We start from the raw sequence: 19,482 nt of genomic DNA, 5'->3' as shown, positions 1-19,482 counted from the left end.
CTGACTTCCCGTAGCTCCTCACAGGTATAACATGCCGCCTCTGTTTACCCCGGTGCTTTGTACGTATATTCCGATTTTCTCTGTGTGTGCTCAAACTCGAAAATATTTAAGAAGACTTGCCCTAATTTTCAGCTTCTTCAGCCTTCCTTTATCCGTTATCACCTCCCTGTTTTTTGTCTTCCAGAAATTTGTTGAACATTTAATCTGATGGCTCTTCTCCCATTTATTCATGTACATTATGAATTTATACTCTTATAAGTGGGCTCTCTGAAGGGAAGGAAGATATATGCCAAGGTCAAGCTTCCCCTTTTTTTGTTTTTAGATAATTTTATTTAAGAAAAATTTATTGAAGTATAGTTGACACACAGTGTTTCATTAGTTTCAGGTACACAACATAGTGACTCTACAACAGTACATTATGCTGTGTTCACCACACGTGTAGCTGCCACCGTTGCCATACAACATTATTATAATATCACTGACTGTATTCCCTATGCTGGACTTTTCATCCCTGTGATTTATTTATTTCTTGCTCATTTCATAACTGGGAGCCTGTATCTCCCACTCCCCTTCATCCATTTTGCCAGTCTCTACCCCCCACCCCCCACCAGCCCTTCCCCTCTGGCAACTTTAAATAAAAATCCAATTCATCAGGTTTTTAAAAATTTAGCTTTATTAAGATATGATTGGCTTGTAATAAACAGTACCTATTTATAGTGAGAGAATTTGGTAAGTTTTGACATGTGCATTCATTTGTAAAACCATCACTACAGTCAAGGTAGTTACTGTACCTATGAAGAAACTAAGGCCTGGAGAAAAAGGTCACATTGGAATCTAGGCCTATCTGATGTCAAGGTCCACCACACTCTAGGCTTTGAAGTCTGAATGCTAGCTAGAAAAACAACCACTATTTCTCACTTGTGTGGGGAAAGCACACAATTTCTGAATCTAGCTATTCATTTCTTTAATAAGAGGGTTGTGCTAAATGTCCCCAGTGGCTTTTAAGGTTCTGTACTTTATCCATATTTCTTATGCAGAGATGGTAAACTTCTGTTCAAATACAACTTTTTTTAATTAAATGAAACTGCATCATTCCTTTCAATTTTCACAGTGGAGCCACATGAGATATTAAAATCATATATATATATATATATATATATATATATATATACACACACACACACATATTTTTTTTTTCTTTTCACAGGAAAGTATTTAAGAAGCTTGTGGAATGATATGATTCAGAGTAATATTCGATCTACAAGAAGTCCCTCAAGATAGTTGGTATGACAATAGGAATTTCTGTTTTTTTCAACAGTGTATTGTATAATTATCTTACAGATATTCTGACTATAAACTTTCTAGCCTGGGCACCTGGGTGGCTCAGTCAGTCGGTTGAGCGCCTGACTTTGCCTTAGGTCATGATCTCGTGGTTCATGGGTTCAAGCCCTGTGTCAGGCTCTGTGCTGACAACTTGGAGCCTGGAGCCTGATTGTGATTCTGTGTCTCCCTCTCTCTTTCTGCCCCTCCCCTACTTGTGCATTCTCTCTCTCTCTCTCTCTCTCTCTCTCTCTCTCTCTCTCTCTGCCTTTCCAAAATAAATAAATAAACATTAATGGGACTTCTGGGTGGCTCAGTCGGTTAAGCATCTGATTTTGGTTCAGGTCATGATCTCACTGTTTGTGGGTTCAAGCCCTGCTTTGGGATCTGTGCTGACAGCTCAGAGCCTGGAGCCTGCTTCAGATTCTGTGTCTCCCTCTCTCTTTCTTCCCCTCCCGAACCAGTGTTCTGTCTCTCAAAAATGAATAAAAGCATTAAAAAGATAAAAAATAAATAAACATTAAAAAAAAACAACTTTCTAGCCTTGTGCTCACAAGAGATATTTGTCACAGTGTTTTATTAGTATGTGATTTAAGTGTATTAATAGTGGAAGCTATATAGTTACCTAAAGCTTAACTGTATTTTTCATCTCTGCCAGGAAATGCCAATTTTATATAGATACAGATAATGATGTGAATATAGCCCTATAGCTATAGCTATCTCTCTCTCTCTCTCTCTCTCTCTCTCTCTCTCTCTGGAGAACTGTCTTTATATTTCTTAGATATTATCAACCTCTAACGTGTCTATATAAATGCATATCATTTACATACCAAGTGTATGTGATGTTTTTAAGCAAAATTGAAATCGAATTTGACTACTCTTAAGGCATGAAAATTTATTTTCTACTTCTCCATTCTTAGGAAAAGAAGAATTTCTAGACTCTTCATCAAGATCTTCATTTACACAGTGGTTAAATCCAAGGCTCCTGTGGTAAAATCATGAATAAAAATACACCTGCTGTGGTATCATCCAGTCTACTTGAAAAGTAATTTTAAAATTAAATGTAATATGTTTTGAGCTACATAGTTTGAAATATACAGAATGTTAATGAGCTTTTAGTTCAAAATTTTATACAGCTAACTGGTCTAAAGCAATAATTAGGAAGTTGATCAATAATTACTTTCCAATGTAAATCAATGTATGGGATAAATTCTGCATTCTTTTTTATAATTCTTTATAGAAATTGCTTTTTAAAAAATTTGATCTGATATTTTGAATATTTAAAATATTTTATGATTCAAGTATCAAAATAAGATAATGTAAGATTAACTTTTGCTGAGTAACAAACCACCCGAATTGCCTTGAAACAGCAAGCATTTATTTTTTCTCATGCTTTGGTTGTTCTGGTATGTATCGGATAGTGTAGGATGGCCTCATTCACATTTCTGGGGCCTCATCTGGAAAGTCTGGATGGCTATCTCTCTGAACCTGGTCTCATTCTCCAAGAGGCTAGCTCAGGCTTTTTCACAGGATGGTGGAATGGTTCCCAGAAACAAGCCCAAGTGTTTTTCAAATGTCTGTTTCCCTTACATTTGCTGGTCTGTCGTTGACTGAAGCAATTCAGATAGCCAAGTCCAAATTCAAGGGGTATAGATATAGAATCTACTTTTTTTTTTAATGTTTTTATTTATTTTTTTGAAGGAGAAAGAGAGAGACAGAGCATGAGTGGGAGAGGAGCAGAGAGAGAGGGAGACACAGAATCTGAAGCAGGCTCCAGGCTCTGAGCTGTCAGCATAGAGCCCAACACGGGGCTCGAACTCACAAACTGTGAGATCATGACCCAAGCCGAAGTCAGATGCTCAACCAACTGAACCACCCAGGCACCCCTAGACTCTACTTTTTAATGGAAGGAACAGTAAAGTCACATTCCAAAGGGCATACAGACAGCGATGGGAAGAACTTGTGGCCATTTTGCAAACCTGTAACTCATAGAATAAGGCATTCTTGTCTTTCATTCACTCTGTGCCCTCATTCTTCCTATAGGTAACCATTTTTATTTTTGGTTCTTTCCCTGTGCTTCTTTTTGGATAAGCAAATAATATACATATAAATATATACACATGTTTTATATATATATGTATTTGTGTGTGTATATATATACACACTTGAGTCAATATTTTTACCTCAAAGCTATTATTCATAGTAAACACATGCACATTAGCCCTTCAGCTCAGGTTCACAGGTCTTCCCTGGAGAAGGATGTCAGGCTGGTTAAACTCAGGATGTCTTTCTCTGACATCACCTCCTGAGAGCACTGGAAAGTTCTGGTCTCCAGGGGTCACCAGCCAGGATCATCTGTGGTGTGTGCAAAGAGCTCCATGCACAGCTTTATGCTCTGGTGCTGAACAGTTTTACTTTCTGGGACAGCAGAGAGTTTTGTCCAACTACTTAAGGCAAAATCAAGGCCATGGGAAAGAATCATATGACTGAGTCAAGACGGCCCCAACATTCAGGCTCCACCTCCCAGTTTCCACTCACCAGCATATTCTTAGCAAAAAGGTAGCATATTATATATACTCTTTGATCTTGCCTTAAAAAAAAAAAAAAAAAAAAAATATATATATATATATATATAAAATTTTTAAAATTATATCCTGGTGGTCTCTTCATATCAGTCTATAAATGTCTTTCTTGTACCTTTTGTAACTATGTATTCTATCCTATCAATTTACCATAGTTTATTCAGCCAGCACCTTATTGATAGACACACATTATTTGCAATTTTTGAAGATTTCAAATTATGCGAAAATAAATAACCTAGTATACACGTAATTTTGTATTTTTTTGCCAGAGTATCTTTGGGATAGATTCCTAGAAATGGGATTTCTGGATCAGAGGGTAAACTTAGAGTTTACCAAATTCCCTCATTAGAAGTTACGCCATTTTGCATTCCCATCAACAATGTACAAGAGTACCTCTTTTTCCACAGCCTTGTCACTGGAGTATATTGTCACAGTTTTAAATTATATGTTGATCTTGTAAGTAAATAGCAATATCTCTGCCTGGTTTTAACTTGTAATTCTCTGGGTTTAAAGTTGAGCAGCAGAACTATTTCTAATAGCTAAGAAAAAGTAAATAATACAAAATTTTAACATAAGGGAGTTGTAACATAAGGTCCTGGCAAGTAAATGCTGTACAAAATACAGAAATTCTGTTGACAATTAGAAAAAGAGGGATCCTTTACTGAAGCACTAATATATGGTGGAGATTATGAGTATCCCCTATTGAAGGAAATTTGCATTTGGAGGGTTTAAGAGGTTATACGAGGTACCTAATGAGGTACCTTAATTCCCCCTCTCCCTCCTCTCTCTCAATTCTAGGCTTCATTCTTTTATGCCCTTATAACCTAATATTCCATCAAAAGTGGGCTGAGCTTCTGAAATCTGTAACAGTGAAACATTGTGGACCTAGTCCCTTCTGCCTCTTTTTCTAGCTAATTGACTGTTGCCCTAGTAACCAGAGAGGCCATCCAACACGAGAGCTTAATTCTGTATAATGCAACCCTGAACAATGTCCTGTGTAGAGAGCAAAATATTCAAAAGCAGGAAGGCTTATAAGGTTTTGTGGGGTTTTTTGTATTTTAATTTTTTTCCTCCTGTCTTTTTTATTATTTAACTTTTGAATACATGCTTTCTTAAAGATATAGTTAGAATTCTTGTGGCAGAAGATAAGAAAGCTTTTTCTAAAAACTGTAATCATATTTAAGATACGAGGCACCTTTTTTAATACCAGTTTCAGTTTTTTTGATATGTGTGAAGATAGCTCCAATATTCATCACTGGCTTTAATACGACCACGAAGCATATCTTATGCCATATTTCGCCTCTAGAGTAACACAAACTGGGTTTCCATTGCTGTTCTCCAGCTTTATAACCTTAGACCACCGAGTTAACCTTCCCAGACTTTGGTGCTTTCAGAAAAATGAGGGTAATAATCTTAGGAGTTGTATAAATGCTAAGTTGAATAGCATAGTGTATATATATTGCTTAGCACAACCCCAGTTACATCATATGTAAGCAGGCAGCCCTAAGCCTTATTTGAAACTGTGTTCAAGCCCTCTTTGACCAATAAAAGTCTCCGCTCTGACTGGAGTGTTCAGAAACACAATTTGAGGGTATGCCTTTTATAGAATTCTTTTGACAGTTCCTTCTTTTCTTTTTCTAAAAAAATTTTTTAGTATTTATTTATTTTTTGAGAGACAGAGAGAGCAAGTGGGGTAGGGGCAGAGGGAGGGGAAGACACTGAATCTGAAGCAGACTGCGGGCTCTGAGCTGTCAGCACAGAGCCCAGTGTGGGGCTCAAACTCATGAACTGCAAGATCACGACTTTAACTGAAGTCAGATGCTTAACTGCCTGAGCCACTCAGGCGCCCCTCCTTTTCTAATGTCATTGTTCTTAACGTTTGACATAAATTACGGATGAGTACGTGCTTTCTATCAGAAAATACTCTTCTGAAATTAAAAAGATAAACTTTTCTTTTTGATATTCAAATGGAGGTCATATTTATTTTGCTTTAAATGACTGCCAACATGTCTTTTAAAAAGTCACTTACCTAACTCAGTAAAATCTTTAATTTTGGGATTGATCCCTCAGTGTAGTCTAAGAAGCCAGTAAAAAGGGAAATCTGTTCAGTTACCTTTAATAAACCTTTAAATATATTTAAATTATATGTTGAAGGTATTTTTCTTCCTTCTACAACAAAGAAATAAGCACTATTGCTGTAATTTCTTCTATGGTTTGTTTTTATAGAAAAAAAATACTACAGATAACAGAATCCATTTGATTATTTTCCTGTCATCATACTTTTCTAAATGTCGTTACTGGTATGTACTGAGTATATGGGGTTATCTAGATCTAAGAATTTGATTTAACAAGTAGTTTGAAGAAAAAGTGGGCATAGATCCTCTAGGCTAACCTGTGAGTGCTAATTTATTGTATCTTAGGGATCCTGCCTTTCAGATGATCACAGTTACCAAGGAAACGGGCCTTGGTCTGAAGATCCTTGGAGGAATTAACCGGAATGAAGGCCCCTTGGTATATATTCAGGAAATTATTCCTGGAGGAGACTGTTACAAGGTAAAAATTAAAATAAAAATAATACTTCACCAAAAACCAAACCTACTAGTGGTGAGGTTTGTTTTCCTACTACATCAGTAAATTTTTAGTATTAATTGAATGTCCCCGGTGACTATTTCTCAGTGAAAGATCTTGTAAGAACTGGAAGATAGGCCTTTACCTTCAAGGAGCTTTAACCTAACAAATAAATAGGAAGTAAACATGAAATAAATTGGAAAATAACAAATTTGAGAATGTTTATTTATTTTTGAGAGAGAGAGAGAGAGAGAGAGAGACAGTCTGCGAGCAGGGGAGGGGCAGAGAGAGGGAGACACAGAATCTAAAGCAGGCTCCAGGCTCTGAGCTATCAGCACAGAGCCCAACACGGGGCTCCAACTCACAAATGGTGAGATCATGAGCTGAAGTCAGACACTTAACCAACTGAGCCACCCAGGTGCCCCCAGACTTCAAACTCTTAACTAAAGGTTATATATTTTTAATAATATACTATTTAACTCTTATCCAAAGTCTGATTTTGAGAAATTGTATTTGAAGGCATGTTATCTCTCCACTGCTGAATTTGGATTAAGTCAGATCACTTAAACTGGAAGTACCTTCATATTTAGCCTCTCCTAAATGCAAAATATACAAAATCAGCATGTAAATTCTGCTCATCTCTGAATTTGCAGTAATTCTTGTTTAGTTTGTTATTTATATCACGCATTAGTTGCCCACATGAGAAATTAGATTTAGATTTAAGACCAGAAAATAATTTTTTTCCTTTTTTTACAAATTAGAAAGCCTTACTCCCCTCTTTGTTATAAGAAATATATAAATCATGATTTCCTTTTTGCTCTGGTTGCTAGAAAGCTCAGATCCACATTTGAAGTACAATATCAACAACTTAGTTAACAAACTAGTTACTATATTTTCATTTTCATTCCTCCTGAATTTCATTTGCCATATCTGTGTTACTAATGTGATTCTATCTGTCTTTTGTTGAAAATTGCCTGCAGTCCTTTTCGGAGAGATATAGGATATAAAGAATTTCATAAAATAATTGTATTAACAGCAAGCTATAGAGCATGAGAAAGGATCCTTTTAACATTAAGTTTATTCATATTGTTGTTCTGTTAGTTATTTTGATTCAATAAATAGTCCTGCCCTTACCTCCACCCTCACCCCAAACATTTGTTTAGCAAGTAGTTTATCTAGGCAACTGGATTTTTATTCCCCTTGTTAGGAAAAAAAAATTCGTTTCGCCAATAATTTCGAAATTAGTAGAAATGATTTCAATTGTTTCAAGCTTGTTGAGATAATAGGATATACTTACCATGTTGTAAGTGTTATATAATAAATTTAGGATATATAATAATACAGACTTTTAGCTATTGAATTTAGATTATTAACCAAATAAAGTTTACTTAAATACTAAAGTGTTTAACAAATTCAAACAAAAAATAAAATTAGTCTTGTAAGAATTGAGGTGTTTATGACTGCTTTAGTTGAGGGACGTGTGTGTGTGTGTGTGTGTGTTCACTATAGCCAAGTTATTTCTTAGACCACACTTCATACAATGTAATAATAGATCATGGTATCTAACAAGTGATAAAAATTTGCTATTATGATACGTATCAGTTTGTGCCTTTTTATTCCAATGAAACATATTTATAGTTAAAATAATAAAGTGATAACATGCTGAGTGACACTTAATCTGCTATCACTGGTAGCAGACTGGGAAATTAAATACTTTCTCTTACTGGTTTTTCTTAGAATTTCATTGTTTGAAAGGCTATCAAAAAGTAGTCATTTAATGGACTATATTCTATATTTACCACTAGAGAGCAGCACAGAGTTATTAATGTTCCTTGACAGTATCTGGTCAAGTCCAAAGGAAGAAAACAGCCAAAACAGAGAAAGGTGGAGACAGAGAAGAATAAATACACTTGCAATGCTCACACTCATTTTTGTATACTTCCTCAAGATGGAGAGTTACATGCATATTTATTCTGCAAATACAAATTGGTGCAGTTTTATTTTTAAATGTTTTTATTAATAATAGCATTTACTGTGTTCCAAATACTGTTAGGCATGTTAATAAATTTCTAATCTGTGCAAAATTTCTGCATAGTAGATGCATTCATACAATAGGAAACACAGGCTCATAAGATTATCCTTATTAAGTTGCTGAACTGAGCACCTTCATATTTTTAAATGCATATGAGTGCTTTCACTTGCTCTAATTATAATATTCTGTTGTTTGAGAATTACAGTATAGGTAATCCCCAAGCTTATAGATGGATTATATTGCATTTATATTCCCAAACTTCATATGTTAGAGGGCTATTGGAACTCAGAAGAAATCTTTAATTAATCACAGCTGCCTGAACCCTCACCCCCACCCCCTTACACATGCATGAATGTTTTCCTACTGGGAAATACAAAATACAGTACTGGTTCCATAACCAAAATGCCATGTTTCTTTGAAAAACATATTCAAACTTGGGGCATCTTGACAATTTTTCGTTGCAATAGAAGGAAAGATTCTTCCAGATCAAAGTGTTAGAGACAGCCTATAGGATGAGATTAGATGTACTAGGTACTGAGGAAATATGAGAACTCCAAGGCCCTTTTCACCCCACCAGCCAGTTCCATATCAGTCTGGAGTCTTTAGTGTTCAATCTTAGACCTTTTTCTGGCTGAGATACTCCTTTGAGCTTCATACTCACATGTCCAATTGCTTGGTCAGCATTTCCACTTGGATCTCCTTAAGGCATCTCAAACTCACTGTAGTTGAGGCAAGAGTCATGATAGTCACACCATACCCTCATCTGGCCATCTCTTCCCAAAGAGAGCTTCTTCCTCTGTTCCCAAACTTGATGAATGACACCTTCCAGTTGTACCAAGTTAGAAAACCTAACAGCAGCCTAACTACTTCCTCTCCCTTAACATTCATCCCCAGTTTTATCAGCACATGCTGTTGACTTTTTTACTCTCTAAATATCACTTGAGCCCATCAGTCTTCTTGATCTCCACCACCAGCACATAGCTTTTAATCAGATCTTACAATAGCTTTGTCTGCTTTTATGCACCATGCCTATTTCCTCCCCAGCCTATCATACTAATATTCAGTTGCCTGTATCACGTGACTTCTGCCCTCTATTTCTCTGGCTTTCCATCTTTATGCTTCCAGAGCGGTATTTTTTCAGTTTCCTGAAGTTCTTTCTCATATGCTGTACCCTCTGACTCAGAACACACCCATGCTGCCGCCGCCATGACTTCCAAATATCTATTCAAAGACTAATTCCTAAGGAATGTGTTCTCGGTGCCCTCCAGTTTAGGCCAGGTCTTTTTTCCTATATGTGCTCCTAGATCCCGTTTCTTTCCTGAGATATCACCGATCTCAGTTTGTAAACACACATCCATATCTGTACTTATTTTATCAACTCTGTCTGAACCACAAGACAGTATGTTTCCTAGGTGGGAGGATTCTATCTGGTTTTATTCACAATAATATCCTTAGTCCCCAAAGTGATGCCTGGCATAAACTAATTGCTCAGTTAATATTTATGAATGAATGATCCCTTAGTCATTCTGTCATGTTTCTGCCTGTTCCCCATTCCCCTGCCACCATCTGGCTCCATACCAAGTCCCCTGCTTCCCTTGTCCTTTGTGTTATATTCTGGACACAAACTTTCTTTGAAGTTTTCACATGTTTTTGCTTCTTTGTTTTTCTGATAGTGTAAGGAAAGCAGGCAGTGATCAAAAGCTTTTCTTCAAACCTGATACTACGTTTCATATATCATTTAACTGATTCTAAGACCTATATTAAAGCACATACATGTAAGCTCTATGAGATGAGTCTTACAATCAATTTCATAGTGTAATTGGCAGCATTTTCTTCTCTTAGTGCTCTGTAAAATAATGGCCATCTTACAGTCAATGTCATCTTAAATTTGATAAATTCAGGACCTTTTTTTTTTTTTAAGTCAAATCCTGTAGGTAAAGACAGCGATCACACAGATGTAGATACTAATGGTTAAGTCATTGTTCACAGAGGATCGAAGTAGGACATATTTATCTTTCAGAGGAAGTCTGTTTTCAGAATGTGCTGATCCTAACCATGGAACTCAGACCAAGGCCTCTGGATGACATAGTGCCTAGAAGCCAGTCCCATCAGTGGAAGCTAAGGAAGTAGCAACCCAAGAGGGTTCACTTTAAAGTCATTCTTTTCTCTTTTGCCATTATTACTACTGTCTGAGCCACCTTAATTTTCTCAGACTGTTTTCTGGCCCTGATTAATTTATTGTGGGCTTATTGTGTACCTGGCTGGGGGAAACAACCATGAAAAGGACATGGTTCTGGCCAACTGAAAAAAATCAAGGCTGCTAGTTTGGAAGTCACTGGATTAATGTGCTCTAATAGGAGAGAAAAAGCTATGTGGACAAATAGGGACAGCACAAAGTAAGTGTAATTACTGAGATAAGTAAAAGTGCTTTTGGGGAGAGAGGAACAGATAAGTAATTCCAGGCGATTGGGGCAAACTTATCTCAGAGTAAATGTTTGTACTTGGCGGTGAAGTTTAAGTGCCAGTTCATCAGGTGGAGAAGTGGTGGGGTAGGTGGTGTGAACAACATTTTCTTCAATAGATTGAAGAATTTGTATGCTGAGGAGGGAAGGTGGATGGTGAGGCTGGAGAAAGTAGATTGTAGGTAGTTTGTTGTGCTGAGTCTGGGAAGCTAAGGAATTTCAACTTTTCCTACCCATGGGCAGCCTTTAAAGGTTCTTAATTTGAGGAGTAAATAGGATTAAATTTGCTATCAATGTGAAAATTACAACAGGCATGGAATTCTGATTCAACTCACCTTTATTTGACACCTACAGTGTGCTAGAATTTCATCTATGTTACTTAATTACTAATAGCAACCTTGTGTGACAGGTATTTATCTCCACTTTACAGCTAAGAAAATGGAATCTCATAGACATTAAGCGTCTTGCCTAAATTCATATTAGTAACTGGCAGTAAAAGAAGTTGACAGTTTCTGAAAGTAATGGGAAAAGAACGGGAAGTCTTGCAGGAGCCTTCCTTAGTATTCAGGAATCAAGAGTTAGTTAAATCAGAGTCAGGCTGTATAGATGGTTTCTGATAACATGGTAACATGTTATTTAGAAAACTATATAATGGTTATTGTAAATGAACAGTGCTGGTGGTTTTTAACAGAAGTGTCTAAATGGTCAGGGATATGTTATGACTTCAACATCTTTGTAAATGTCAATGCAAAAGAATGCAGACCCTGAAGGTGGGCATGTGAAAGTGCTTGGCGCCTTGCCTGGCGCCTTATGCAGTTGCTCAGTAACTGCTGAATCAGAACCCAGACAGTGTGGAAGAGGCCTCAGCATGTCCCCGAAGTTAGTATCTTCACATATACAGTAATCCAACTGGGGCAAGATTCACTGGTTTTGAATGCCAGACTTTTACGGAAATAGCTGTGTTTTAGTTTGCAGGTTCTGACTTTTAAACAGGTTCAGAAATTCACATGATCAGCTAAGATCTTATTCTAGGAGGCAAAGAAAAAAAAACGCTGTAAATACTTTTTAGTAAAGGAAAAAATATATATAAACACCAAAAGCTGCAGTTAGAGGGCATTATTCTTCCTCCCTTTTCTGACTCTTGTCCTGATGGAAAATGCTACTTCGGTACCTCAGTGTGCTTTAATATAAGATACATTAAATTGTGTTCATGGGAGCTTTTCCCTCTGTACTGCTAATAGTGTACAGTCTGAGAGGAGAATGTGGAAGATAGCAGGTCTGCTGAAATCCTGTTGCCTACCTGTTTTTTTTTAATGTTCATTTGTTTATTTCTTTGAGAGAGAGAATGCGCGAGCACACCAACAGGGGAGGGGCAGGGGCGGGGGGCAGAGGATCTGAAGCAGGCCCTGTGCTGACAGCAGAGAGCCCAATGCAGGGCTCAAACTCACGAACCATGAGATCATGACCTGAGCAGACACTTAACCAACTGAGCCACCCAGGTGCCCCCACCTATGTGTTTTCAGTAGCCTTTTCCTCTGTAACCCTGACAGCCAGCTGTGGTCTATATAAGATACATGGATACGGGAGCTCCCTCCAACAATTTTTAATTCAGATCTATGTTTTTTGTGGATTAGCTCTTGTGCCTCTCCCAGCCCCCTTCCCCTCTTTCACTCTCTCTCTCTCTATTTGTTTATGAACATCTAGCTAGCAAGTTGTAGAGTTCAAATTAGCATTCGGGTCTATCCGGCTGCCATACCTCCTGCTCTTTCCTCTTCTGTCCACTGTGTCTGAAGGCCCCTGCCCAAATGGAAGAACTGCCATCTGACAGTATGTACTGTCTGCCACCCTGATTCTAAAAAATCCTTTTTTTTTCCTTGTCAGTGTTCTTTAATTTTTTTTTAATGTTTTTTTTATTTTTGAAAGAGAGAGAGAGACAGACAGACAGAGCGTGAGCAGGGGAGGGACAGAGAGAGAGAGAGAGGGAGACATAGAATCCGAAGCAGACTCCAGGCTCTGAGCTGTCAGTGCAGAGCCTGACGTGGGGCTCGAACTCACGAACCGTGAGATCATGACCTGAGCCGAAGTCAGACGCTTAACCGACTGAGCCACCCAGATACCCCTCCTTGTTGGTTTCCTTGAAAGCTTTGCTCCAGTGAAACAGAGCTTTCTTCTGTCTTCGTTTTCCCCTTTTCTCTCCCTAAATTGTTGCCAGGCTTTGTGATACAAGTCAATAGTAGTATAGCCATTAAATGTTAGTTGTAATCTACCTCACTGAACTGATTCCAATAAAGAGCTGTTTTGTAGATTCCAAATGGCCTAGGGCTGGATTTAATAATGACATTTATTTAATTTCACTTACTTATTAATTTATTTTGAAACTAGATTAAAAATTTCTCTATTTGACCCTTACTTCCAATATAGAACTGGAATATAAAACCAAAACATAATTCAGCTAGCTAAACACATTGTTGGGGCAGATATTATGAGCTCCTTTTTATTTGGGGGGGATGGAGAATTTCTTTTCTTTTTGATGATGTGACATTTGACACATAAATGGAGCATAAAAATAGAATGAACACCTATGAATCTGCTTAGAGTTCACTTAGAGTTACTTAGACTTAAGAAGTAGAAAATTTTAGGTACTACTCAGGCTTCCTGTGTCCGTTCCCTGATCACATTCCCCACCCTTCCTCCTGGAAATAAGCACTCTAGAATTTTGTTTATTCTCCCCCATTATTAGCCTTATCTTTTTGCCTGTGGCAGAAAGGTTGTTTTTCTTGTTTGTTATTGTTTCATCTTAACCCTGGGTAGATAGCTGTTCTAAAACAAAAATTTAGCAAATTAAATTATAAGCTAATGTACATAAATGTCTAAGTATGTCTGGATAGAGTTGATTTACATGCATATGTAACCAAACTCTGTAATAAGGTTTGGGCCCAGGCAACTACAGAACTGTGTTTATAAAATCTTATAAAACAAGCTCTTTTGTTTTACTGAATATGTAGTATCCTTCTGGTAGGTACTTTGCTTTGTCTTTTCCAGCATTACTATTGTGTTTTACTCCTCATACATTTGTCAATAGAAGGGGGGAAAAATCACTTGTCAATATAGCACTTGTGTTGTGTTCTCTGACTTTGCTAGTTATATTTATAAAATTGAAATTTTCAAATTTTATGTATTTTAAAATCAAATTTTTTTTAGTTTAATTTTTTGAGTAATGTTCAGAATTTAGAAGAGTTGTAGAGTCATGCATTTAGGTTATAGTGTCTTTTACATAGTATTTGAAATGACATTTCCATAAAATTTTTTGATAAATATTTTATATTTATTTATTTTCCTATGTACTTAGTATTCAGTGTAAGAGGTAGCACTTGGTATCTTTTTTTTTTTATTTTGTTTAATGTTTATTTCTGAGAGAGAGAGAGAGAGAGGGAGAGCAAGCGCAAACAGGGGAGGGGCAGAGAGAGAGGGAGACACAGAATCCAAAGCAGGCTCCAGGCTCCGAACTATTGGCACAGAGCCCGATGAGGGGCTCGAACTCACAGATCGCAAGATCATGACCTGATCTGAAGTCAGACGCTCAACTGACTGAGCCACCCAGGTGCCTCACTAAATATCTTTTTAAAAAACAAAACAAAAAAAATAGCTATTGTTATTTAGTAGTGAAGTAACTATAGATTACCATTATTATATATAATGAAGTTCAGATTGAAGATCAGTTAGTTTTCCAAGGAATATATCTTAGAATATATCATAGATAAGACTTTGAAGGGAGATATTTCCTTGAATTTGTAGAACTTAATTAAATGCCATTAGGGTGAAAATCTAGCTCTTTTAACCATATAAGCTTCTTCCCTCATTACAGAAATATTGCCTTCTATCTTTGAGAATAATTGAGACATGTCTTAGGAGCTGAAAATGAAAAGAGCTCATTCTTCTTTTCCAGTTTGAATTAAGGAAAAGGACAGGTAAAGACTGAGAAACTTAAATTAAATTAAATGAAATCTTGTCATCAGTAGGCTCTGTTCTTATCCAGTTAGGCTAGTTATAGCCAGAGCTGGGTCTTAGCAGACAATGCAAGGCAGCCAGTTAGAAGTGGTCATCCTTAGTAGGACATGAGTAAAGCTGGATATACAACCAGCTAGACCTGCATCACAGGAGTTATGACGGATCTAGTAAAGAGCTGAAATATGGGTAGGATCAATCTAAGATCCTTGACTGAATTTTTAGAATTCTTACTGCGGAGGGGCGCCTGGATGGCTCAGTTGGCTAAACGTCTGACTTGGGCTCAGGTCATTATCTCCCAGTCCATGGGTTCGAGCCCTGCATCAGGCTCTGTGCTGACAGCTCACAGCCTGGAGCCTGTTTGGGATTCCGTGTCTCCCTCTCTCTCTCTGCCCTTCCCCCACCCATGCTCTGTCTGTCACTCTCAAAAATAAAGAAACATTAAAAAAAAATTTTTTTTAATCTTACTATGGAATGAATCTTACCAATTTGGTGGGATGAGAGATGCAGGAATGCTCAGAAACTAAAGTGAATGAGTCTTGCACTCTGAAATATTCTAGAATTATTTCACTGTATCACAGAGTCAGAGCTGTATCTGTCTCATACGTAGTACCAAGCTTTTAAAACAGGTCTTTTCCTGGTGTGCCAGGCAGGCTGTGTCTTAATCTAGGCATATATGTATTCATGTATGTCTTCAGGATTCTTTAGTGTGCAAATTTAGCCTGTGTATGCACGAACCATTCCATTTCATCCACATGTAGGCAAACTAGCTAAAAACTTTTTGCTATTGAGGTTCTTTGTCCAGTATTTTCTTTTCACTCTTTTTTTGAGACTGTTGACTAAAATTTTTCTTTGGTTTGGTTACATCAGTTTTTTTTTTTTTAAACCATCATTATTAGTTTCTTTATATATATTACTTTTTTCGTTAGGATGGACGTTTGAAGCCAGGAGATCAACTTGTCTCAATAAACAGGGAATCTATGATTGGTGTATCCTTTGAAGAAGCGAAAAGCATAATTACTAGAGCCAAGTTAAGGTAACTCTCCTATCCATAAAGTAGAATGAGTTTTTTAACATGTCTTCTCAAAAATAGTAATTTAAGAGACTTAAATACTTTAGACCCTAAAAGAAGTATATTTTCATAATATTTGAAACATTATCTTAAAATTCAGTTGTACCATATCCATAACCTATCCATAAAGTTATTGCTTTTTAATGCTAGGTCAGAATCTGCTTGGGAGATAGCCTTCATAAGACAAAAATCGGATGGCAGTCATCTAGAAAATCCATCTTGTACATCCCTTTTACAAGCTTCAGGAGAATATGGACCACAAACCTCAACATTTAGCCTTCTTCCTTCTCCCCCTGAAATACTAATTCCAAAGACCTCATCTACTCCCCAAACTACAGATACCATTTTATCTTCTTTTAGGAGAAATCAGGTAATCTTACATTTCTCTGTATATTTATCCGGTCTGTATATTTTTACGTTTGTTACATACACATAGAATTATAATTTCGGCAATGCAGTTTATTAACATTTTGGTATTTACTTGAAAGATCTTTTCTTTTTTTCCTGCTTAAGAATTTTATGCTGTGCCGTGTCAATAATACAGTTTTTCAAGTCAGTGTGTCTTTGGTTCAGAAAGTCAAGATCAGGGAGGGCCTTGCAAAGATATGCCTAGATAGCACTCAAAACTGTGTTAGGCATGTCATATTTATTTTCAGAAAGTGTCTAATGGTTTCTTGTTATTCCTATTTTCTGCTTGACTGAAGACAGGCAGTCTACCTTTTTGTTCTTAGCTTATTCTCCTGCACAGTGAGACAGTAATCCTGATTACCCAGTGTAGGTGGATATGGTTCCCTCACGTGTGTATGCTAATACCTAGTTCACCCCAGTAGAATCACACAGAGGGAGGAGTTTCTACATCAAAATCAGCAGTTAATTACTAATTGCTGCAGTGCCCTAACAAATCAAAGTTAAAACAAATAGAGCATATACTCTTAAATTCCATGTTAGCTATAGAACAAAATAGGAAACTCAGGTAGGCTTTCAATCAATGGAATAAAATTCATCAAAGGTAATTTCAGTTTCAAGTGCCTGCTAATAAGATGCACAGTGTAAGATTATCTGTCAGCCTCTTCTACTTTTTTTTATTTGGGGTTATAATACCTTTCCAAAGATAAGGTACATGGCCTTATGTTTTGTTGTCCTTGGACAGCATAGAGCTGAAAGCAGTTGTTACCTTTAATTCTGAAATGCTTTGCTTGAAGATAAATATACCAAAATTTTAGAGATTTCATATTTTTTGGACCACAGCTTTAATCTTATAAACCATTCTTTTTATGTTAACGTGAGCTTCTAGTCTGGTCTTTGACCTACTTTAGAAAATGACATTTTATATTCTTCCTTTTCTTTCATAGATAAAAACTGGATACAAGAAAACACAACAGACTCCAATTACTTCTTCAGAAAACAGCGCTACGGATATGTCTAATACAGGTAAATGCACATTTAATTCCTCTTTACTGTTATTTCTTTCAATTACTCTTTCTCAACGAGGAGTACATAATGTGACTTAATAGACTTTAAAGAAGGGTGCATTATGCCTTTTTTCCTTCAATGAATAAAAGAGTAAAATGAATGTATTGTGCAGTGGTCCTTGTTAGATTATGATTTTTATTAGAAATTTTCCTTAACAAAGAGTTGAAATTTTAAGATGCATTATCATAACGGTGTCTGTGAAGCTGTAATAACCAATGGACTGTTGAAACCAAATAATGTAAACTCGCCTTTAAATCAAGATTAGTCTGCCTTGTCCTTTTAGTGAAATACTGATGAGGTTTATTAAACCCACCTTTAAGAGATATTATAGATAGGAGCATAGCTTAAGAAATATGTTTTTTTAAGAAGAGATTATTATAGATGTAAGTTAGAAAGAACATCAATGTTATGAATTGAATATTATTGCTTATGATTACCATAAAATGATTTACTGACTTTTTAAAACAATAAAGTATTAACTGTGTAACCTACATAAGAAAAGAATTTTTATCAAACTGTAAAGTATCTGTTAGTGGCTGAGATATCAAGAAAAAAAAGCCTTCCTTTTAAATTATCTCCAAAAATTAAGTACTACAACAGCAATCAAAAAGCCATGCTTATAGAAAGGAAATTTTAATTACATATGTTTAAATTATAATGCAAACTGTTACCTGTATATTTTAATATTTAATGGCATTAATCTAGATCAAAATTGTAAAATAAGGACAAGTTAGTATAAATTATGTAGTATGATAGTCCACTTGGGCTACTGTAACAAAATACCACAGACTGGGCGGCTTATCAACAACAGACATTTATTTCTAACAGTTCTGGGGGCTTGAAGTCCAGGATTATGGTGTTGGCAGGGTCCCGGTGAGAGCCTTCTTCAGGTTGCAGGCTTACCTTCATGTCCTCATGTGGGGAGGGAGTAGGAAAGCCTGTGGGATCTCTTTTATAAGAACACTAATCCCATCCATGAGTGCCTCCCTTATGACCTAAGGCCCCATCTCCTAATGCCATCATCTTTGAGGGTTAGGGTTTCAACACGTGAATGTAGGGAGGACACAAACATTCAGACCACAGCACACAGGCACCACACTTAACAGGAACTTAAAGCGGATTCCATAGTGGTTTCCTCTGATTTGGAGCAGTATTTACCAGTGGGTCGGCAGCAGTCTTTAGCCATAAATTATATGCCTTTTTACTGGGTGGAGTCTGTTGACTCTTAGAAACTTTATTAGTATTATCCCCTTAATGTAATTAATTCCTATTCTCTGGATGTATTGTTTTTTCTCATGTGAGAAAAAAAAAGATAAATGAAAAAAACAAACGATGGTGAGGATACATTTATATAACATGTTTTTAATTTTGAAAGTAATTGAGGGGCACCTGGGTGGCTCAGTCGGTTAAGCATCTGACTCCAGCTCAGGTCATGATCTCACGGCTTATGAGTTCGAGCCCCATGTCTATCTCTGTGCTGACAGCTCAGAGCCTGGAAACTGCTTGGGATTCTGTATGTGTCTCTCTCTCTTACCCTCCCCTGCTCACACTCTGTCTCTCTCTCTAAAATAAAATAAACATTAAAACAAACAAAAAAAGAAAGTAATTGAACTACTCAATGCCTTTCAGTCTTTTATTAATTCAAGAAGCATTTACTGAGTATGTCCTGTATGTAGAAAACATAGTTCAGTAGGAATTATGAAGGAATTAGGATATTTTCCATGAACTATTTAATAGTCTATGGTGAAATAAAACATGGAGTTAAAAAAAAAAACTTTCATTATTCAGATTAGAACATATATACGTAATGTGTCTATTTTATTGAATAACTGCTGTTTGCAGTGTTCTTTGTTAACTGGAGCAGGATGTGAGTGGTCTTCATGCTCAGAGGAACATACTGTTTTGTCACAAACAGTGCAAAGACATGAAGGAAGTGGATTGAGGAGAGAAATGGCCTGAGCGTGGTGT

At 36.7% G+C, this 19,482-nt stretch overlaps 1 protein-coding gene across 9 annotated transcripts in view; it reads left to right on the top strand.

Annotated features, from left to right (window-relative positions):
- STXBP4 (syntaxin binding protein 4) overlaps window positions 1-19,482 on the top strand; it is a 182,102-nt gene that overhangs the window by 12,348 nt on the left and 150,272 nt on the right. For 8 of the 9 annotated variants that reach the window (XR_007146874.1, XR_007146877.1, XR_007146875.1 and 5 more), the window contains exons 2-7: window positions 1,208-1,284; window positions 2,241-2,365; window positions 6,323-6,455; window positions 15,899-16,005; window positions 16,192-16,411; window positions 17,394-17,472. Coding sequence is in view for 6 of the 9 variants with exons in the window: in XM_047832844.1 (XP_047688800.1) it covers window positions 2,319-2,365; window positions 6,323-6,455; window positions 15,899-16,005; window positions 16,192-16,411; window positions 17,394-17,472 (586 nt within the window). In the remaining 3 variants the exon portion in view is untranslated. The remainder of the gene's footprint in view (window positions 1-1,207; window positions 1,285-2,240; window positions 2,366-6,322; window positions 6,456-15,898; window positions 16,006-16,191; window positions 16,412-17,393; window positions 17,473-19,482) is intronic. The other variant, XM_047832841.1, reaches the window with a different exon arrangement.

The sequence above is a fragment of the Prionailurus viverrinus genome, chromosome E1 (assembly GCF_022837055.1).
Source record: "Prionailurus viverrinus isolate Anna chromosome E1, UM_Priviv_1.0, whole genome shotgun sequence".
Classification (NCBI taxonomy): domain Eukaryota; kingdom Metazoa; phylum Chordata; class Mammalia; order Carnivora; family Felidae; genus Prionailurus; species Prionailurus viverrinus.
Note: the sequence above shows the minus strand (reverse complement) of the source record. Positions and strands in the feature narration are given on the sequence as shown.